Raw genomic sequence first — 17996 nt, forward strand, 5'->3', positions numbered from 1 at the left:
TGGCAACCCTACCTGGGATCATTCTCGTAAACATCCTCTGGACCCTCTCCAGCTCCAGCATAACCTTCGACAGATATGGGGTCGATGGGGAAGTTACTTACTAGACATCTTCCTTGCTAATTAATCTACTACAAATGTCTGCGCATTATAGCATAGCTATAAATATCAACTGCACATCATCACCTAATGTTGCACAATCATAAAGCAAGAGGGGGTCACTGATCAATAATTGTGGGGTATTTAAGTGCCACTTAATCAAGCCCTGACTGTCATGGTGATTTATCAGTGGAGAAGGCAGAACACTGGAATTCTCAGTAAGTCTCTTCTTACCTTCACTTTAGGAGATTGCTGTGTGAATGATTAATGAATTCAAGCAATGGTGCCATGGATTAAAATTACACCTTTGACTTATTTATGACTCCAGGCACCAGACGTTTCTTTCATTGTGGTCCTCTGTTCCACAGACAAACTTTACTGATATTGGAGTGGGAAGACACAAAGTGCTGGAGTAAACGAAGGGTCAGGCAGCATCCCTGGTAAACATGGATAGGTGCCATTTCAGGTCGGGCCTCTTCGTCAGGTTGATGCACTCTGATATGGTTCAGCCTTTTTACCTCTCACTTCCACTTTGTCACTGGCATCCAGAATATATTGATTAAGGAAAGAACATCATCTGGGAAAACCTCAATTGAGAAATTTAATTGAGGCGGCACGGTGGCGCAGCGGTAGAGTTGCTGCCTCACAGCGCCAGAGATCCGGGTTCCATCCTGACCACAGGTGCTGCCTGTACAGAGTTTGTACATTCGCCCCATGACCTGCATGGGTTTTCTCTGGGTGTTCTGGTTTCCTGCTACACTCCAAAGCATACAAGTTTGTAGGTTAATTGGCTTTGGTGAAATTGTAAATCGTCCCTTGTGTGTAGGAGCGTGTTAGTGTGTGGGGATCGCTGGTCGGCGCGGAATTGGTGCGCATTATCCTACACACTGGGGACAATTTATAATTTTACCAAAGCCAATTAACCTACACACCTGTACGTCTTTGGATTGTGCAAGGAAACTGGAGCACCCGGAGAAAACCCACGTAATCACAGGAGCACAGGGTGGCACGGTGGCGCAGCGGTAGAGTTGCTGCCTTACAGCGAGTGCAGTGCTGGAGACCCCGGTTCAATCCCGACCACGGGCGCTGTCTGTACGGAGTTTGTACGTTGTCCCCGTGGGTTTTCTCCGAGATCTCCGGTTTCCTCCCACACTCCAAAGACGTGCAGGTTTGTTTGGCTTGGTAAATGTAAACATTGTCCCTAGTGGGTGTAGGATAGTGTTAGTGTGCGGGGATCCGGACCCGGTGGGCCGATAGGGCCTGTTTCCGCTCGATATCTCTGAACTAAACTAAAAGCACAAACTCCGTATGGACAGCAGCTGTAGTCAGAATTGAACCCGGGTCTCTGGTGCCACTGCGCTGGTTCAAAATTATTTTCCACTCTTGATACATCCTTACTCACACAGATGTCAACTTCTCTAATCGGCAAAAACAAACGCAGGCTCGGTGATCGTTTCACTCAACACCTTCGCTCAGTCCGCCTTAACCAACCTGATCCCCCGGTGGCTCAGCACTTCAACTCCCCCTCCCACTCCCATGACTTTCTGTCCTGGGCCTCCTCCATTGTCAGAGTGAGGCCCAGCGCAAATTGGAGGAACAGCACCTCATCTTTCGCTTGGGCAGTTTACACCCCAGCGGTATGAACATTGACTTATCTAACTTCAGATAGTTCCTCTGTCCCCCTCTTTTCCCTCCCCCTTCCCATTGTCTTCCTGTCTCCTACTACGTCCTATCTTTGTCCCGCCCGCTCCCCTGACATCAGTCTGAAGAAGGGTCTCAACCCGAAACATCACCCATTCCTTCTCTCCTGAGATGCTGCCTGACCCGCTGAGTTACTCCAGCATTTTGTGTCTACCTTCGATTTGAACCAGCATCTGCAGTTATTTTCCAACTACCACTCAGTACTGTGATTATTCAACACTACGTGATTATGTGCAGTTGACTTCTGCATGTCTGGCAAAACGAACAAACATCTGCAATGTTTGCAATCTACAATCTGTAATCTACAACATCTGAAGAAGGGCCTCGACCCGAAACGTCGCACATTCCTTCTCTCCCGAGATGCTGCCTGACCTGCTGAGTTACTCCAGCATTTTGTGATAAATACCTTCGATTTGTACTAGCATCGGCAGTTATTTTCTTAAACATCTGCAATAGATTTATTAGCAAGGAAGACACTGGCAACTGCCTAGTCGCCCCCGAAAAATGGAAAATTGTATTAATTTTATGTCATAATGATCGACGAGACTCACCTCTCCCACCAACATCTCATAGATGAGGACACCGAGTCCCCACCAGTCCACTGCCCTGGTGTATGACGTGTCTGTCAGAACTTCAGGAGCAAGGAACTCGGGCGTCCCACAGAAGGTGCTTGTCCGTTCTCCGTAGCCCATACCTGCAGTGATCATACAGATGCTGCAAAGCTTTGCTATCGCCCAGTTTAAACCCAACAGATTGAGAAACATACAATGAAGACCTAAAATATGCCAAGCATCACTGGCCTGTTTGGAATCTGTATTGAAACTTACCGAATGGTGAAAGGCCTAGATAGAGTGGATGTGGAGAGGATGTTTAGGGAAAAAAACTGCAGATGCTGGTTTAAATTGAAGGTAGACACCAAACGCTGGAGTAACACAGTGGGACAAGCAGAATCTCTGGAGAGAAGGAGTGGTGATGTTTCGGGTCGAGACCCTTCTTCAGACTGATGTCAGGGAAGGGGGCATCAGTCTGAAGGAGGGTCTCGACCCGAAACGTCACCCATTCCTTCTCTCCAGAGATGCTGCCTGACCCGTTGAGTTACTCCAGCATTTGGTGTCTACCTTGGAGAGCATGTTTCCACTAGTGGGAGAGTCTAGGACCAGAGGTCACAGCCTCAGAATAAAAGGACATCCCTTTAGGATGGAGATAAGAATTTTTTTTTTATCAGAGGGTAGTTAATCTGTGGATCCCATTGCCACAGAGGGCTGTGGAGGCCAAGTCAGTAGATATTTTTAAGGCAGAGAGAGACAAATTCTTGATTGGAACGGATGTCAAGGGTTATGGGGAGAAGGCAGGGAAATGGGATTCGCAGGCAGAGATCAGCCATGATTAAATGGCGGGGTAGACTTGATGGGGCGAATGGCCTAATTCTACTATAACTTGTGAACATGTAAACTCGCATTAGAGTTCTACTTCAAAAATTAAAGCACATAATTCAGACTATCAAGTCAAACCTCAGGTAGACCGATGTCACTGAAATAAATCTGATTATCAGATTACTGTTTGTACAAATTGCTAAAGTTATTTTGTGTCTATCTTTGGTATAAATGAACATCTGCAGGCAGAGAATTCCACAGATTTACAACTCTCTGACTGAAAATGTTTTTCCTAATCTCCGTTCTAAATGGCCTACCCCTTATTCTTAAACAGTGGCATCTGGTTCTGGACTCCCCCAACATTGGGAACATGTTTCCTACCTCCAACGTGTCCAACCCCTTAGTAATCTTATATGTTTCGATAAGATCGTCTCTCATCCATCTAAATTCCAGTGAGTACAAGCCTTCTACTAAAACGAGTACTGACATTTTCAGTCAGAGAGTTGTAAATCTGTGGAATTCACTGCCTCAGAAGGCAGTGGAGGCCAATTCTCTGAATGCATTCAAGAGAGAGCTAGATAGAGCTCTTAAGGATAGCGGAGTCAAGGGGTATGGGGAGAAGGCAGGAACAGGGTACTGATTGAGAATGATCAGCCATGATCACATTGAATGGCGGTGCTGGCTCGAAGGGCCGAATGGCCTACTCCTGCACCTATTGTCTATTGCATATTGTCTATTGTCTAAGTGACACCAACCTTCTTTGCAGAGTCCAAAATCAGCAATCTTCACATATCCCTGCGTGTCCAAGAGCAAATTGTCGAGCTTCAGGTCTCTGCAGGAACAACAGACATATTACTGTTGTCTAACATGAAGTTGTAATAGTTTGAAGTAAAAAATAAGTGAAACATTCAGCGTTATTAAAAATACAACCAGCGAAGGCAATTAATGTAAATAGCCCCTGAGTAAAGACGGTCAGCAATTGTACCCTACCTGTGCGTTCTCTAGCCTGTTGGTGTCTCTCAGTAATGTCTTTAGTTTAGTTTAGAGATTCTGCACGGAAACATGCCCTTCAGCCCACCAAGTTCGCGCTGATTAGCGATCCCGGCACATTAACACTATCCTACACACACGAGGGACAATTTACAAATAAGCCAAGCTAACTAACTGTACGTGTGGGAGGAAAAGGAAGTTCTCGGGGAAAACCCACGCGGTCATGGGGAGAACGTACAAACTCCGTACTGACAGCACCCTTAGACGGGATGGAACCCGGGTCTCTCGCGCTGCAAGCGCTGTAAGGCAGCAACTGTGCCACCATGCTGCCCTATCTGTCCCGTCTGTCTCAACAGCTCTCATTCTCCAAACTCCACAGTGGTGGACCTGGATGGCGCATCAACAGGTGGAGTTTAATCCTGGTGAGCACAAAGTGATGCATTTTGGAAGGATTAATGAGATGGTGAAGACAAACAGGTAGTCGATTTTGAGGGGACAAAGACAACGAGTGCTCGGGCCCCAGATAGTATTGAGGAACAGAGGGACCTTGGTGTACAGCTCCAAAGATCCTTGATGGTGGCAGTACAGGTAGATAAATTGGTGAAGAAGGCATACAGAATAGTGGCCTTCATTAGCTGGGGCGCAGGCAGGTCATGGTACAAATTAGATTGGTTAAGCCACAACTGGAGTGCCGTGCAGGGCAATAAGAGGGAGAGGGGCCGAGAGGACAGAGCGATGGGAGGAGGAAGCGGGAGCGGTCAAGCTGGTAGCGGACAAAGTCACCACCAACAGCAAGAAGCAGCAGGTGAAAGGGGAGGAAGCCCCAAGGTGACCCTGTGTGCCCTGTCAGTGGTGGCCCCAGAGGCTACAGTGTGAGCAGCAACAAGGGCCGTGTCGCCGGACCGTGTGGTGGGTGAAGAAGGGCTCGCTGGTGCACCTTGCATGTCGGTGGTGGGATCAGAAGCCGGGGAGAGCGGTTCGATCCGGGTGTGGCATCGGCAGCTCCGCCGCTATTAGGGGTTGCCAACTATCTCACTCCCAAATAAGGGACAAGGTGACGTCACCACGTGACCTCACCCAGCCAGCGGCCATGTCCTCCCGCTCTACCAATGGCGGCCGCCCGGGCCCCGGGAGGTGGGTTGCTACACAACCTCCGTTAGACAGCGCCCAGGCCTACACTGGCCGGGCCTACAGCGCCCCCCCACCCCCCCCGGGCCTAATACGAGACAAGGGCGGTCCCGTACGGGACAAACCAATTTAGCCCAAAATAAGGGATGTCCCGGCTAATATGGGACAGTTGGCAACCCTAGTCGCTATATCCAACATCCACTATAAAGGGTCCGTTAAAACAAGGGGTTACTGGATTAAATTGAGCCTCAAACTTGTTGATAGACACAAAATGCTGGAGTAACTCAGCGGGACAGGCAGCATCTCTGGAGAGAAGGAATGGGTGACGTTTCGGATCGAGACTCTTCTTGTGTAGTATAAAAATGATCTAACCTGTACACAATTTTGTTGTCGTGTAGAAACTGCAATCCAAGAACAACACATGCAGAATAGAACCTGCAGGGAAAAAAAATGTTTGCACATTATCTTTAATTGTCGCCACATTGCATTATCAAGCATAAAGTTTGTTGACAGACTAATCACCACACAGTTTCTCCCATTACAGTCCTATGATGCAGTTCTATAAGACTTTGGTTGGACCACATTTGGAGTATTGCATGTAGTTCTGCTCACCCCATTATAGGAAGGATGTGGAGGTTTTGCAGAGGATGGGGAGGAGGTTCACCAGAATGCTGCCTGGATTAGAGTGTTTCAGGTGCAAGGAGAGGTTTAACAAACAAATTGTTTTCGCTGGAACGTCAGGGGTTGATGGCAGACTAGGGTTGCCAACTGTCCCGTATTAGCCAGGACATCCCGTATTTTGGGCCAAATTGGTTTGTCCTGTACGGGACCGCCCTTGTCCCGTATTGGGCCCAGGGGGCGCTGGAGGCCCGAACACTGTAGGCCCCGATGCTGTAGGTCCCGACAGTTTAGGTCCTGACACTCTTGGTTCCCGACATTTTAGCTCCGTACAGTGTAGGCCCGGAGGCCGCCTGGCAAAGGTTGCGTAGCAACCCGCCTCCCGGCCCGGACGGCCGCCATTGGTGGAGCGGGAACACGTGGCCGCTGGCTGGGTGAGGTCATGTGGGGCACGGGGCGGTGACATCACCTTGTCCCGTATTTGGGAGTGAGATCGTTGGCACCCCTATGGCAGACTTAATAAAAGTATATAAAACTATGAGAGGCAAATAGGGCAGACAGAAGCTTTTGGTGTCCAACACTAGAGGGCATAATTGTAAAGTGAGAGAGGGAAAGTTTAATAAGAGATATAAGAAGATAACTGCAGATGCTGGTACAAATCGAAGGTATTTATTCACAAAATACTGGAGTAACTCAGCAGGTCAGGCAGCATCTCGGGAGAGAAGGAATGGGTGACGTTTTGGGTCGAGACCCTTCTTCAGTCTGAAGAAGGGTCTCGACCCGAAACGTCACCAATTCCTTCTCTCCCGAGATGCTGCCTGACCTGCTGAGTTACTCCAGCATTTTGTGAATAAATACCTTCGAGGGAAAGTTTAATGTTGTGCGGGGCAAGTTTTTTTACTGAGAGCGGTGGGGGCCTGGAATGCATTGCCAGGGGTGGTGCTGGAGGTAGACATGATAGTGCCACTTAAGAAGCTTTTAGATTGGCACAAGGTGACTCTGTGGAATTCTTTGCCACAGAAGGCTGTGGAGGCCAAATCAGTGGATATATTTAAGGCAGAAATAGATAGATTCTTGATTAGTACAGGTTTTGGGGAGAAGGCAGGAGAATGGGGTTAGGAGGGAGAGATAAATCTGCCGTGATTGAATGGCAGAGAAGACTTGATGGGCCGAATGGCCTAATTCTACTCCTATTCCTTATAACCATATGACCTTATGAAGTGCAAGGAATAGAGGGATATGGATCATGTTCGGCACAAACATGGTGGGCCGACGGGCCTGTTTCTGTGCTGTGCTGTTCTATCTTTTATATTAGACAATAGACAATAGACAATAGGTGCAGGAGGAAGCCATTCGGCCCTTCGAGCCAGCACCACCATTCAATGTGATCATGGCTGATCATTCACAATCAGTACCCCGTTCCTGCCTTCTCCCCAAACCCCCTGACTCCGTTATCCTTAAGAGCTCTATCTAGCTCTCTCTTGAATGCATTCAGAGAATTGGCCTCCACTGCCTTCTGAGGCAGAGAATCCACAGATTTACAACTCTCTGAGTGAAAAAGTTTTTCCTCATCTCCGTTCTAAATGGCCTACCCCTTATTCTTAAACTGTGGCCCCTGGTTCTGGACATATCCAATCTCAAGAGACCATTTTAAGCACTCGTGGTGCACACAGGCCAGGCCAGCTATGGGAGGCATATTTCATATCAAGGAGACCCAACTGCACCCAGCTTCCTTCACAGACATAAAGCGCTCAGGTCTGCATCATCCATTCTCATATTGCACTCCTCCTAACACCTTTCAATTGTTCTACATTTCTCTCAAGGCTGGTTAGTTTGATCAGTTTGCATTTGTAATCGTCCAAGGACAAGAACATGGAGTATAGCGAGATCACACAAACCAACCTCCCTTCCATTGACTCCATCTACACGTCCCGCTGCCTCGGCAAGGCCAGCAGCAGAATAAAGGACCAGTCTCCCCCCCCCCGGTCACTCCCTCTTCTCCCCTCTCCCGTCAGGCAAGAGGTACAGAAGTGTGAAAACGCACACCTCCAGATTCAAGGTCAGTTTCTTCCCATCTGTTATAAGACAACTGAACCATCCTACCAAAGGTAGACACAGGATACTGGAGTAACTTAGCGGGTCAGGCAGCATCTCAGGAGAGAAGGAATGGGTGACGTTTCGGGTCGAGACCCTTCCTCAGACTGATGTCAGGGGAGGGGGCGGGACAAAGACAAAGACAAAGTCTGAAGAAGGGTCTCGACCCGAAACGTCGCCCATTCCTTCTCTCCTGAGATGCTGCCTGACCTGCTGAGTTACTCCAGCATTTTGTGAATAAATACCTTCAGACTATCTTTGATCAGACTCTACTGGCGCTACCTTGCACTAAACATTATTCACGTTATTCCTCTATCATGTGGATGACTCGACTGTAATCATGTATTGTCTTTCCGCTGACTGGTTAGCACGCAACAAAAGCTTTTCACTACTCCGTGGTACATGTGACAATAAACTTAACTGAACAGTGCAGAGAATACTAATATGCAGGTGCAGTTTGAGATCAAGGAGGTAGTGGTGTTGGAGCATTATTTTGGATAAATCCTCAAGGTCTGATGCGGTTTAGCAAATAGAAAAAAAAATCTATGAAAGAGTCCTGTGAATCTAACAGGTGCGGTCTCACCAGGGCCCTGTACAACTGCAGTAGGACCTCCTTGCTCCTAAACTCAAATCCTCTCGCAATGAAGGCCAACGTGCCATTAGCTTTCTTCACTGCCTGCTGTATGCCTACTTTGAGTGACTTTTATTTACCTTCCACTTTAACCAACACTCTTTCTATGAACTTTATTTCTCAATCAAATTTTATGCACATCTTTAGGGAATGGTTCCTGGAATTTTACATACATATTCTCCAGATATTCCAATAATTATGCTATTTTTCCAAAAACTCAAATTTCTTAAGGCTTTCGTTTAATATTTTTGATCTTCCCAAGGCCTTTCTAAGACATCCAGAAATTTCTTATTATTTTGTATAGCTAAGCAGTTACAAGTTGCCAATTCTCGTTACAAGTATAAATATTAGTAAACTATGTACTTTTACATCTTGTATACACTCGCAATCTACAGAAGTACAGGTTTACAGTATGCATCTTTCTAATCTGCTTTTTAGGTTTTCAGTTCAATGCAAGAATACCCAGTGGAATTTTCAAAGAGCACAGGATTGTTCTACGAAACAGCTGCAAATAAGTCCCTTCTATTTTGACCTCAGCACTATCATTCTTTTTACCGGTAGAAAGACAATTCCCATCTGAATCTGCTTCCATCTCCATTTTCAGCAGTTTGCAATTGATTTTTTGTGTCCTCTGCTTACCATGAATGGAATTACTTTCTCCTGATATAAAAATGCACTCAGAGTTCAGAATACTTTTACAAATCTCAATGTCCTTATACCCTTTACTGTTGAACAAGTTAGTTATGCACTCCTCAAACTTTCTTCAGGAATCCCTGGAATGCGTGGCTTAACATATGATGTAAGAAAATAACTGCAGATGCTGGTACAAATCGAAGGTATTTATTCACAAAATGCTGGAGTAACTCAGCAGGTCAGGCAGCATCTCAGGAGAGAAGGAATGGGTGACGTTTCGGGTCGAGACCCTTCTTCAGACATAACATATGATGAGTGTTTGTCGGCACTGGGCCTGTATTCGCTGGAGTTTAGAAGGATGAGGGGGGACCTCATTGAAACCTAGCGAATAATGAAAGGCCTGGATAGAGTGGATGTGGAGAGGATGTTTCCACTAGTGGGAGAGTCTAGGACCAGAGGTCACAGCCTCAGAATTAATGGATGTTCCTATAGGAAGGAGATGAGGAGAAATTTCTTCAGTCAGAGGGTGGTGAATCTTTGTTCATTGCCACAGAAGGCTGTGGAGGCCAAGTCAAAGGATATTTTTAAGGCAGAGATAGATAAATTCTGGATTAGTATGGGTGTCAGGGGTCATGGGAAGAAGGCAGGAGAATGGTGTTGGGAGGGAGAGATAGATCAGACATGATTGAATGGCGGAGTAGATTCGATGGGCCAAATGGCCTAATTCTGCTCCTATCACTTATGAACTTGAACTTGCTATCAAAGTGAACAATCACATTAATTATCAATTTTAAAAAATAACCAAAACCAGGCATTGCTAAATTAAGATTTGGGAATTAATACCACTTGCAACAACAGATTAACGTTTATGGGATGTTTGAAAGCTACCACGACTCACATAGCCCTGGGTTCTGAGAAGACGTCAGCGTGAATGTGCATCATCAGGTCACCGCCAGCAGTGTATTCCATCACAAAACATACATGTTCAGGGGTTTGAAAACAGGCAAATAGGTTGACCAGGAACGGGTGACTGGACAGGTTTACCGTCTCAAAGATTCGTTTTTCACACATTAAGCTGTGGAGGCAAGAGAACATTTAAGTAGATTGTCTCTTTTTTGTGTGTACGTGTGTGTGTACGTGTGTGTGTGTATATATATATACACACGTACGCACACACACATATATATATTCGAGATATGTGTAGGAAAGAACTGCAGATGCTGGTGTAAATCGAAGGTAGACACAAAATGCTGGAGTAACTCAGGCAGCATCCCTGGAGAGAAGGAATGGGCGACGTTTCGGGTCAAAACCCTTCTTCACACTGAACTTTTTTTTTCACTCGCGTTTATTATATTGTTTACAGTGTACTATGTTTACATATTCTGTTGTGCTGCTGCAAATAAGAATTTCATTGTTTTATCTGGGACATTTATATATTAAAACTCTCGTTTGTTATCTTGTTTGTGACTGAACTTCAGCCAAAATGGTACATGATAGCGCCACAATTGTAGGCCCACCTTGCTCATCATTGTCACTTTAGTGATAATGCAAGTAGTTTTATTGAAATCGGTGTTATATTTTTAAAGTTATTCACATTTTTAAGTTTAAAAGGAGGGGAGGGGGAGGGGAGGAGGGAGGGAGGGGGGAAGGGGGGGAGTGGGGATGGGGCGGGTTGAGGAGGGAGGGGAGGGGGGGAGGATAGGGTGTTGCACCAATGCAGGAGAGGTTTGGGCCCAACGGGTCCATGATCTAGAATGACAATAAAATTGAGAGTCAGGGGAGAGGGAAGCGAGAGATATGAAAAGGTACGTAGAACAAATTAATGAAAGATATGTAAAAAGATAGATCAAAGCCAACAACGATGATCAAGAAAAGGTGGTGGTGCCATTGCTGGCTGTGGGGTAGATGATAACGAGTAATACAAACTGAAACTCAGCAGGACAACAGTGAAACTAGTACGATGACTAGGGTGGGGGAGAGACGAGGAGAGAGGGGATGCAAGGGTTACTTGAAGTTAGAGAAATCAATATTCATACTGCTGGGTTGTAGGCTGCCCAAGTGAAAGATGAGGTGCTGTTCCTCCATTTTGCATTTGGCCTCACTCTGACAGTAGAGGAGGGCCTGGACAGAAAGGTCAGTGTGGGAATGGGAGGGGGAGTCACAGATCACAGAAGCAGCTTCTTGTCAGAATGACCAAAAGGGCACACAATGTGGCCTCACCGTAGGGTTGCCAACTGTCCCGTATTAGCCGGGACATCCCGTATTTTGGGCTAAATTGGTTTGTCCTGTACAGGACTGCCCTTGTCCCGTATTTGGCCCGGGGGGCCTCTGTAGGCCCGGACACTGTAGACCCGTGGGCCGCTGTAGGCCCGGTCAGTGTAGGCTAACGGAGTGTGTTCGGGGAGCGGGGCCGAATGTGTTTGCCTAACGGAGGTTGCATAGCAACCAGCCTCCTGGCTCGGGCAGCCGCCATTAGTGGAGCGGGAGCACGTGGCCACTGGCTGGGTGAGGTCATGTGGGGCGCGGGCGGTGACATCACCTATTGTCCCTGATTTGGGAGTGAGAAAGTTGGCAACCCTACCTCACAGGGTTATGAGACGATCTCTCCCAATTCAGACATTAGACCTTCCCGACAAGGATGGTTATGCTTGATCAATTGGACTTGGCCATGTCCAGTTCAGTCCTGGGTGGTCCATCTAGTTTTATCCTTCCACTGTTCCAGCATAGCATCATGATGAAACCCAGTGACTTGCTATGCCATTTCTGAATCCACATCAGTGAGTCTAGAGTCACACACGAGTCAGAGCTGGTAAAGGGGGTTGGAGCAAATTGAGTAACTCAGCGGGTCAGGCAGTTTCTCAGGAGAGAAGGAATGAGTGACGTTTCGGGTCGAGACCCTTCTTCAGACTGATGTCAGGGGGGGCGGGACAAAGATAGAATGTAGTCGGAGACAGGAAGACAAGTGGGAGAACTGGGAAGGGGAGGGGATAGAGAGGGAAAGCGGGGACTATCTGAAGTTAGAGAAGTCAATGTTCATACCGCTGGGGTGTAAACTACTCAAGCGAAATATGAGGTGCTGTTCCTCCAATTTGCGCTGGGCCTCACTCTGACAATGGAGGAGGCCCAGGACAGAAAGGTCAGACTGGGAGTGGGAGGGGGAGTTGAAGTGCTGAGCCACCGGGAGATCAAGTGGGTTAAGACAGACTGAGCGGAGGAATTTCCTCTCTGAAGGAGATTAGTGAACTGGGTGGCATTACAATAGGTAATTCTAAAAATAAAATCTCACAGGGTGGGGTTTTGAAGCCCGAACCCTGGATTACTCGACCAGTAATTTCACTGTTGCACCACGTCACCATCAACTGAGCAGGGAGAGAAAACAAAAGCTGAATACTTTAAGTGTGAATCACAAGACTAGAAAGACTGGATAGAGTGGATGCGGAGAGTATGTTTCCACTAGTGGGAGAGTCCAGAACCAGAGGCCATAGCCACAGAATTAAAGGTAGCGCAGCGGTAGAGTTGCTGCTTTACAGCGAATGCAGCGCCGGAGACTCAGGTTCGATCCTGACTACGGGTGCTGTACTGTAAGGAGTTTGTACGTTCTCCTCGTGACCTGCGTGGGTTTTCTCCGAGATCTTCGGTTTCCTCCCACACTCCAAAGACGTACAGGTATGTAGGTTAATTGGCTGGGTAAATGTAAAAATTGTCCCTAGTGGGTGTAGGATAGTGTTAATGTACGGGGATCGCTGGGCGGCACGGACTTGGAGGGCCGAAAAGGCCTGTTTCCGGCTGTATATATATGATATGATATGATATGATATGATGTACCTTTAGAAAGGAGATGGATGAATTTCTTAAGTCAGAGGGTGGTGAATCTGTGGAATTCATTGCCACAGAAGGCTGTGGAGGCCATCAATGGATATTTTTAAGGCAGAGATTTACAGATTCTTGCTTAGTACTGGTGTCAGGGGTTATGGAGAGAAGGCAGGAGAATGGTGTTGAGAAGGAAAGAAACATAGAAAATAGGTGCATGAGGAGGCCATTTGGCCCTTTGAGCCAGCACTGTCATTCATTGTGATCATGGCTGATCATCAACAATCAGTAACCTGTGCCTGCCTTCTCCCCATATCCCTTGATCCCTCTAGCCCCTAGAGCTCTATCAACCTCTCTTTTAAATTCATCCAGTAAATTGACCTCCACTGCCTTCTGTGGCAGAGAATTCCACAAATTCACAACTCTCCGGGTGAAAAAGGTTTTTCTCACCTGTTTTAAACAGCCTCCCCTTTATTCTTAGACTGTGGCCCCTGGTTCTGGTCTCCCCCAACATTGGGAACATTTTTCCTGCATCTAGCTTGTCCAGTTCTTTTATAATTTTATACGCCTCTATAAGATCCCCTCTCATCCTTCTAAACTCCAGTGAATACAAGCCCAGTCTTTCCAATCTTTCCTCATATGACCGTCCCGCCATCCCGGGGATTAACCTCGTGAACCTACGCTGCACTGCCTCAATAGCAAGGACGTCCTTCCTCAAATTAGGAGACCAAAAGTGCACACAATACTCCAGACGTGGTCTCACCAGGGCCCTATACAACTGCAGAAGGACCTCTTTACTCCAATATTCAAATCCTCTCGTTATGAAGGCCAACATGCCATTAGCTTTCTTCAGTGCCCTGACCACAGACAGGATTGGAATCAATAGACAATAGACAATAGGTGCAGGAGTAGGCCATTCAGCCCTTCGAGCCAGCACCGCCATTCAATGCGATCATGGCTGATCACTCTCAATCAGTACCCCGTTCCTGCTTTCTCCCCATACCCCCTCACTCAGGGATATGGGGAGAAGGCAGGCACGGGTTATTGATTGGGGACGATCAGCCATGATCAATGGTCTCTTCCTGCACCTATTTTCCATGTTTCTATGCTTTTAGGTCAGCCATGATTAAATGTAATATGAGTTAGGCCATCAGTCTGAAGAAGGGTATCGTCCCGAAACGTCACCCATTCCTTCTCTCCAGAGATGCTGCCTGACCCGCTGAGTTACTCCAGCATTTTGTGTTGAACCACAGTGTACAGCTTTGCAATCTCTGCTGAGGTAAAGGAGAGTCAACAAACAGAGCAGAAGCAAACCATGCACCTGTGGGGTGGGGAGCGGCAGCCACACAGAAAGCTACAAAAAGGAGAATGATGAGTCAGGGGTAAAGAATGCCAGAGTGTGAACGTAATGAAACCATGGGTGTCACTGTTCCCACGATCAAGATTCAGAATCACAAACTATTTCCAAAGGTACCAACGGCATCAAATCGAAGAAGGATGAACTATCTGAGGCAAATATTACAGCTTTGTTTAAAGGGAATAGAGACAACCTGATGTGAAAAAGACATGAAGGCCAGTGTTATGATGACAGAGTAAGCAGATACATCTGAAGGACAGTTTTGTAAGAAAATAACTGCAGATGCTGGTACAAATCAAAGGTATTTATTTCACAAAATGCTGGGGTAACTCAGCAGGTCAGGCAGCATCTCAGGAGAGAAGGAATGGGTAATATTTCGGGTCGAGATCCTTCTTCAGACTGAAGAAGGGTCTCAACCCGAAACGTCGCCCATTCCTTCTCTCCTGAGATGCTGCCTGACCTGCTGAGTTACTCCAGCATTTTGTGAGATGTAGGACAGTTTTGCTCCATTTGATTCTTCAAATTGCGGCACGGTGGCGCAGCGGTGGAGTTGCCGCCGTACAGCGAATGCAGCGCCGGAGACCCGGGTTCCATCCCGACTACGGGCACCATCTGTACGGAGTTTGTACGTTCTCCCCGTGAGCTGCGTGGGTTTTCTCCGAGATCTTCGGTTTCCTCCCACACTCCAAAGACGTACAGGTATGTAGGTTAATTGGCTGGGCAAATGTAAAAATTGTCCATAGTGGGTGTAAGTGTGCGGGGATCGCTGGGCGGCGCGGACCCGGTGGGCCGAAGGGCCTGTTTCTGCGCTGTATCTCTAAATCTAAAAAATTGTGAATGAAATATAGTGCACTTGTGATTAAAAAGGAAATAAAATTTCACCTGTCAACCTCATCTCTTGCGACAATATCTCCTTTCTTCAAGGCTTTTATGGCAAACAGCTGCCCAGACTTTCTGTATTCCGACAAGAGCACCTGAAAGGAAGAAAATCTCCGTGGTGACAAATGCCAAAGTGCAAAGAAAAACAGATATGTTGCTGTTCACTTCTTTCACCTCAAGGTCTGAGGTGATAATTATGTGTAAATCACAAAGTGCTGCAGGAACTCAGCAGGTGAGGCAGAATTTGTGGGGGAAATGGACAGATAACATTTCGAGTCAGGACCCTTCTTCAGACTGACTTGGTAACTATGTAGTTCAATGGTTGAAAGTCTTGGTGAATGTCTATATGAGACTATAGAAACAAGGAACTGCAGATGCTGATTAATACACAAAAAGACATAAAGGGCTGGAGTAACTGCGGGCCAGACAGCATCTCTGGAGAACATGGATAGGCCCTGCAGAGTAGTGCGTTCGGCAGAACGCACCATGGGAACTACACTCGTCCCCCTGCAGGACCTATACATCAGGAGGTGCAGATCCAGAGCAAGCAACATCATGAGGGACCCCTGCCACCCCAGTAACGGACTGTTCCAGATGCTACGGTCAGGCAAGCGCCTCCGCTGTCACGCTGTGAAAACGGAGAGGATGAGACGGAGCTTCTTCCCACAGGCCATCAGGACTGTCAACTTTGATAACCCCAGAGACTAAATTTTTGTCGACACTTTTTGTGCTATGTTTAGTAACTTATTAACTTTATTTATATGCTGTAACTGTAATTATTTTTGTGCACAACCCGCAGGCATTGCCACTTTCATTTCACTGCACATCGAGTATGTGTATGTGACAAATAAATTTGACTTGACTTGACTTGATCTCTGGAGAACATGGATGTGTGATGTTTCACAGAATGCTGGAGTAACTGCGGGCCAGACAGCATCTCTGGAGAACATGGATAGGTGACGTTTCGAGTTGAGACTGGAAATTGATTGTCTAAACCCAAATTGTCACCTTTCCATGTTCTCCAGAGATGCTTCCTGACCTACTGAGTAACTCCTGCATTTTGTGTCCTTTTTCCATCTTAGACTTCCTTTTATGAGTGACCACTCAAGAGTTTTGTAGTTCAATTTTTTATTACTAATCAAAAAAAGTACAGCAAACACAAAATATAGTTTGCTTTCATTTATTTGTAGTGGAAAGACAATAACTCACCATTACTGGGTTAAGATGTGCAGAATACAATAATTCTACATAGGTAATAAGTCTTCTGACCTATCTCTTTCACCTTGAGGGGTCCTGTCATTCTTAACAATCTAGAAAATATCATGCCCATAAATTCATGTCATTGGAGCAGAAGTAGGCCATTCGGCCCATCGAGTCCACACCGCTATTCAATCATGGCTGATCCCTTTCCCTTTCAACCCCATTCTCTGTCTTCTCCCCATAAACCTTGACACGCGTACAAATCAAGAATCTGTCAATCTCCACCTTAAAAATACCCATTGATGGCCTCCAAAGCCTTCTGTGGCAATGAGTTCCACAGAGTCACCACCCTCTGATGAAAGAAATTCCTCCTATCTCCTTTCTAAAGATGCATCCTTTTATTCTGAGACTGCGCCCTGTGGTCCTAGACTCTCCCACTAGTGGAAAGGTCCTCTCCGCATCCACTCTATCCAGGCCTTTCACTATTCGGTAAGTATCAGATGGATGTACTTCTAGAACTCTATTAGATTTTAGAACTCTATTAGATTCAAAAATGGCCACAGTCAAAAATGTACTCAATGATAATGACATAAGATGACCACTTCTGCATTGTGGATTGGTCTCTCCTTGACCCAACAACTACAATCAATCTACTTCAATAAGCTACTGCATTCACCACATCAACTGATACTGAAGCAGTGAATTTTAGAAGAACGAGACCAAGTGGTCCCGTTGGGCCCAGCCTCTGCTGCATAGGTGCAGGAGCCTCTCCTGCATAGGTGCAGGAGCCTCTCCTGCATAGGTGCAGCACCCTCTCCTCCCCCCTCCCCTTCCATCTCCCCCCTCCCCTCCCCCTACTCCCCCCCACTTCACCCCCCCTTATCCCCCCTCCCTCCCCTCCCTTCCCCCCCTCCCCCCCCCACTCCATCCCCCCTTGTCCTCCCTCCTCCCCCCTCCACCCCCCCCCCTCCCAAGGAGATACATTTAAGCTTTAAAATGTGAATAACTTAAAAAAATTAACACCGATTTCAACTAAACTTCTTCCATTAGCACCAAAGGGGCGATGGTGAGTAAGGTGGGCCTAAAATTGTCGCGCTATCGTGTACCGTTTTGTCTGTAGTTCAGGAACAAACAAACAAACAAACGAGAGTTTTAGTATATGGATGTTCCTTTTCACCGAGAATATCCAGTGTCAGAAATGTATTAGAATCAACAAACTGACCAGTTGCTTCTGACAATGATAAAGATGTCTTATGCTTCTGTCCACAATAATCAGGGTAACCAGTTCAATTCTACAGTCATGTGAAGACTTTACTTTCAGGCTCTATTAGAAGTAGAATACTAATAACGAATGTGATGTGCACAAATGGGTTTTTTTATTGTACAGAGTTTTCATGTTCTTCCAGTGACCGCGTGGGATTTCACCGGGTGCTCTGGTTTCCCCCCAAATTCCAAAGACATGCAGGTGGCTTCTATAAATTCTTCA

At 46.6% G+C, this 17996-nt stretch overlaps 1 protein-coding gene across 2 annotated transcripts in view; it reads right to left on the reverse strand.

The window, feature by feature from the left end:
• pkn1a (protein kinase N1a) overlaps positions 1-17996 on the reverse strand; it is a 137861-nt gene that overhangs the window by 15244 nt on the left and 104621 nt on the right. For both annotated transcript variants that reach the window (XM_078429598.1, XM_078429599.1), the window contains 5 exons: positions 15314-15405; positions 10163-10339; positions 5661-5723; positions 3926-4002; positions 2349-2491 (listed from right to left, as the gene is read on the reverse strand). In XM_078429598.1, the coding sequence (XP_078285724.1) occupies positions 2349-2491; positions 3926-4002; positions 5661-5723; positions 10163-10339; positions 15314-15405 (552 nt within the window). The remainder of the gene's footprint in view (positions 1-2348; positions 2492-3925; positions 4003-5660; positions 5724-10162; positions 10340-15313; positions 15406-17996) is intronic.

This window comes from Rhinoraja longicauda, chromosome 37 (assembly GCF_053455715.1).
Source record: "Rhinoraja longicauda isolate Sanriku21f chromosome 37, sRhiLon1.1, whole genome shotgun sequence".
NCBI lineage: Eukaryota > Metazoa > Chordata > Chondrichthyes > Rajiformes > Arhynchobatidae > Rhinoraja > Rhinoraja longicauda.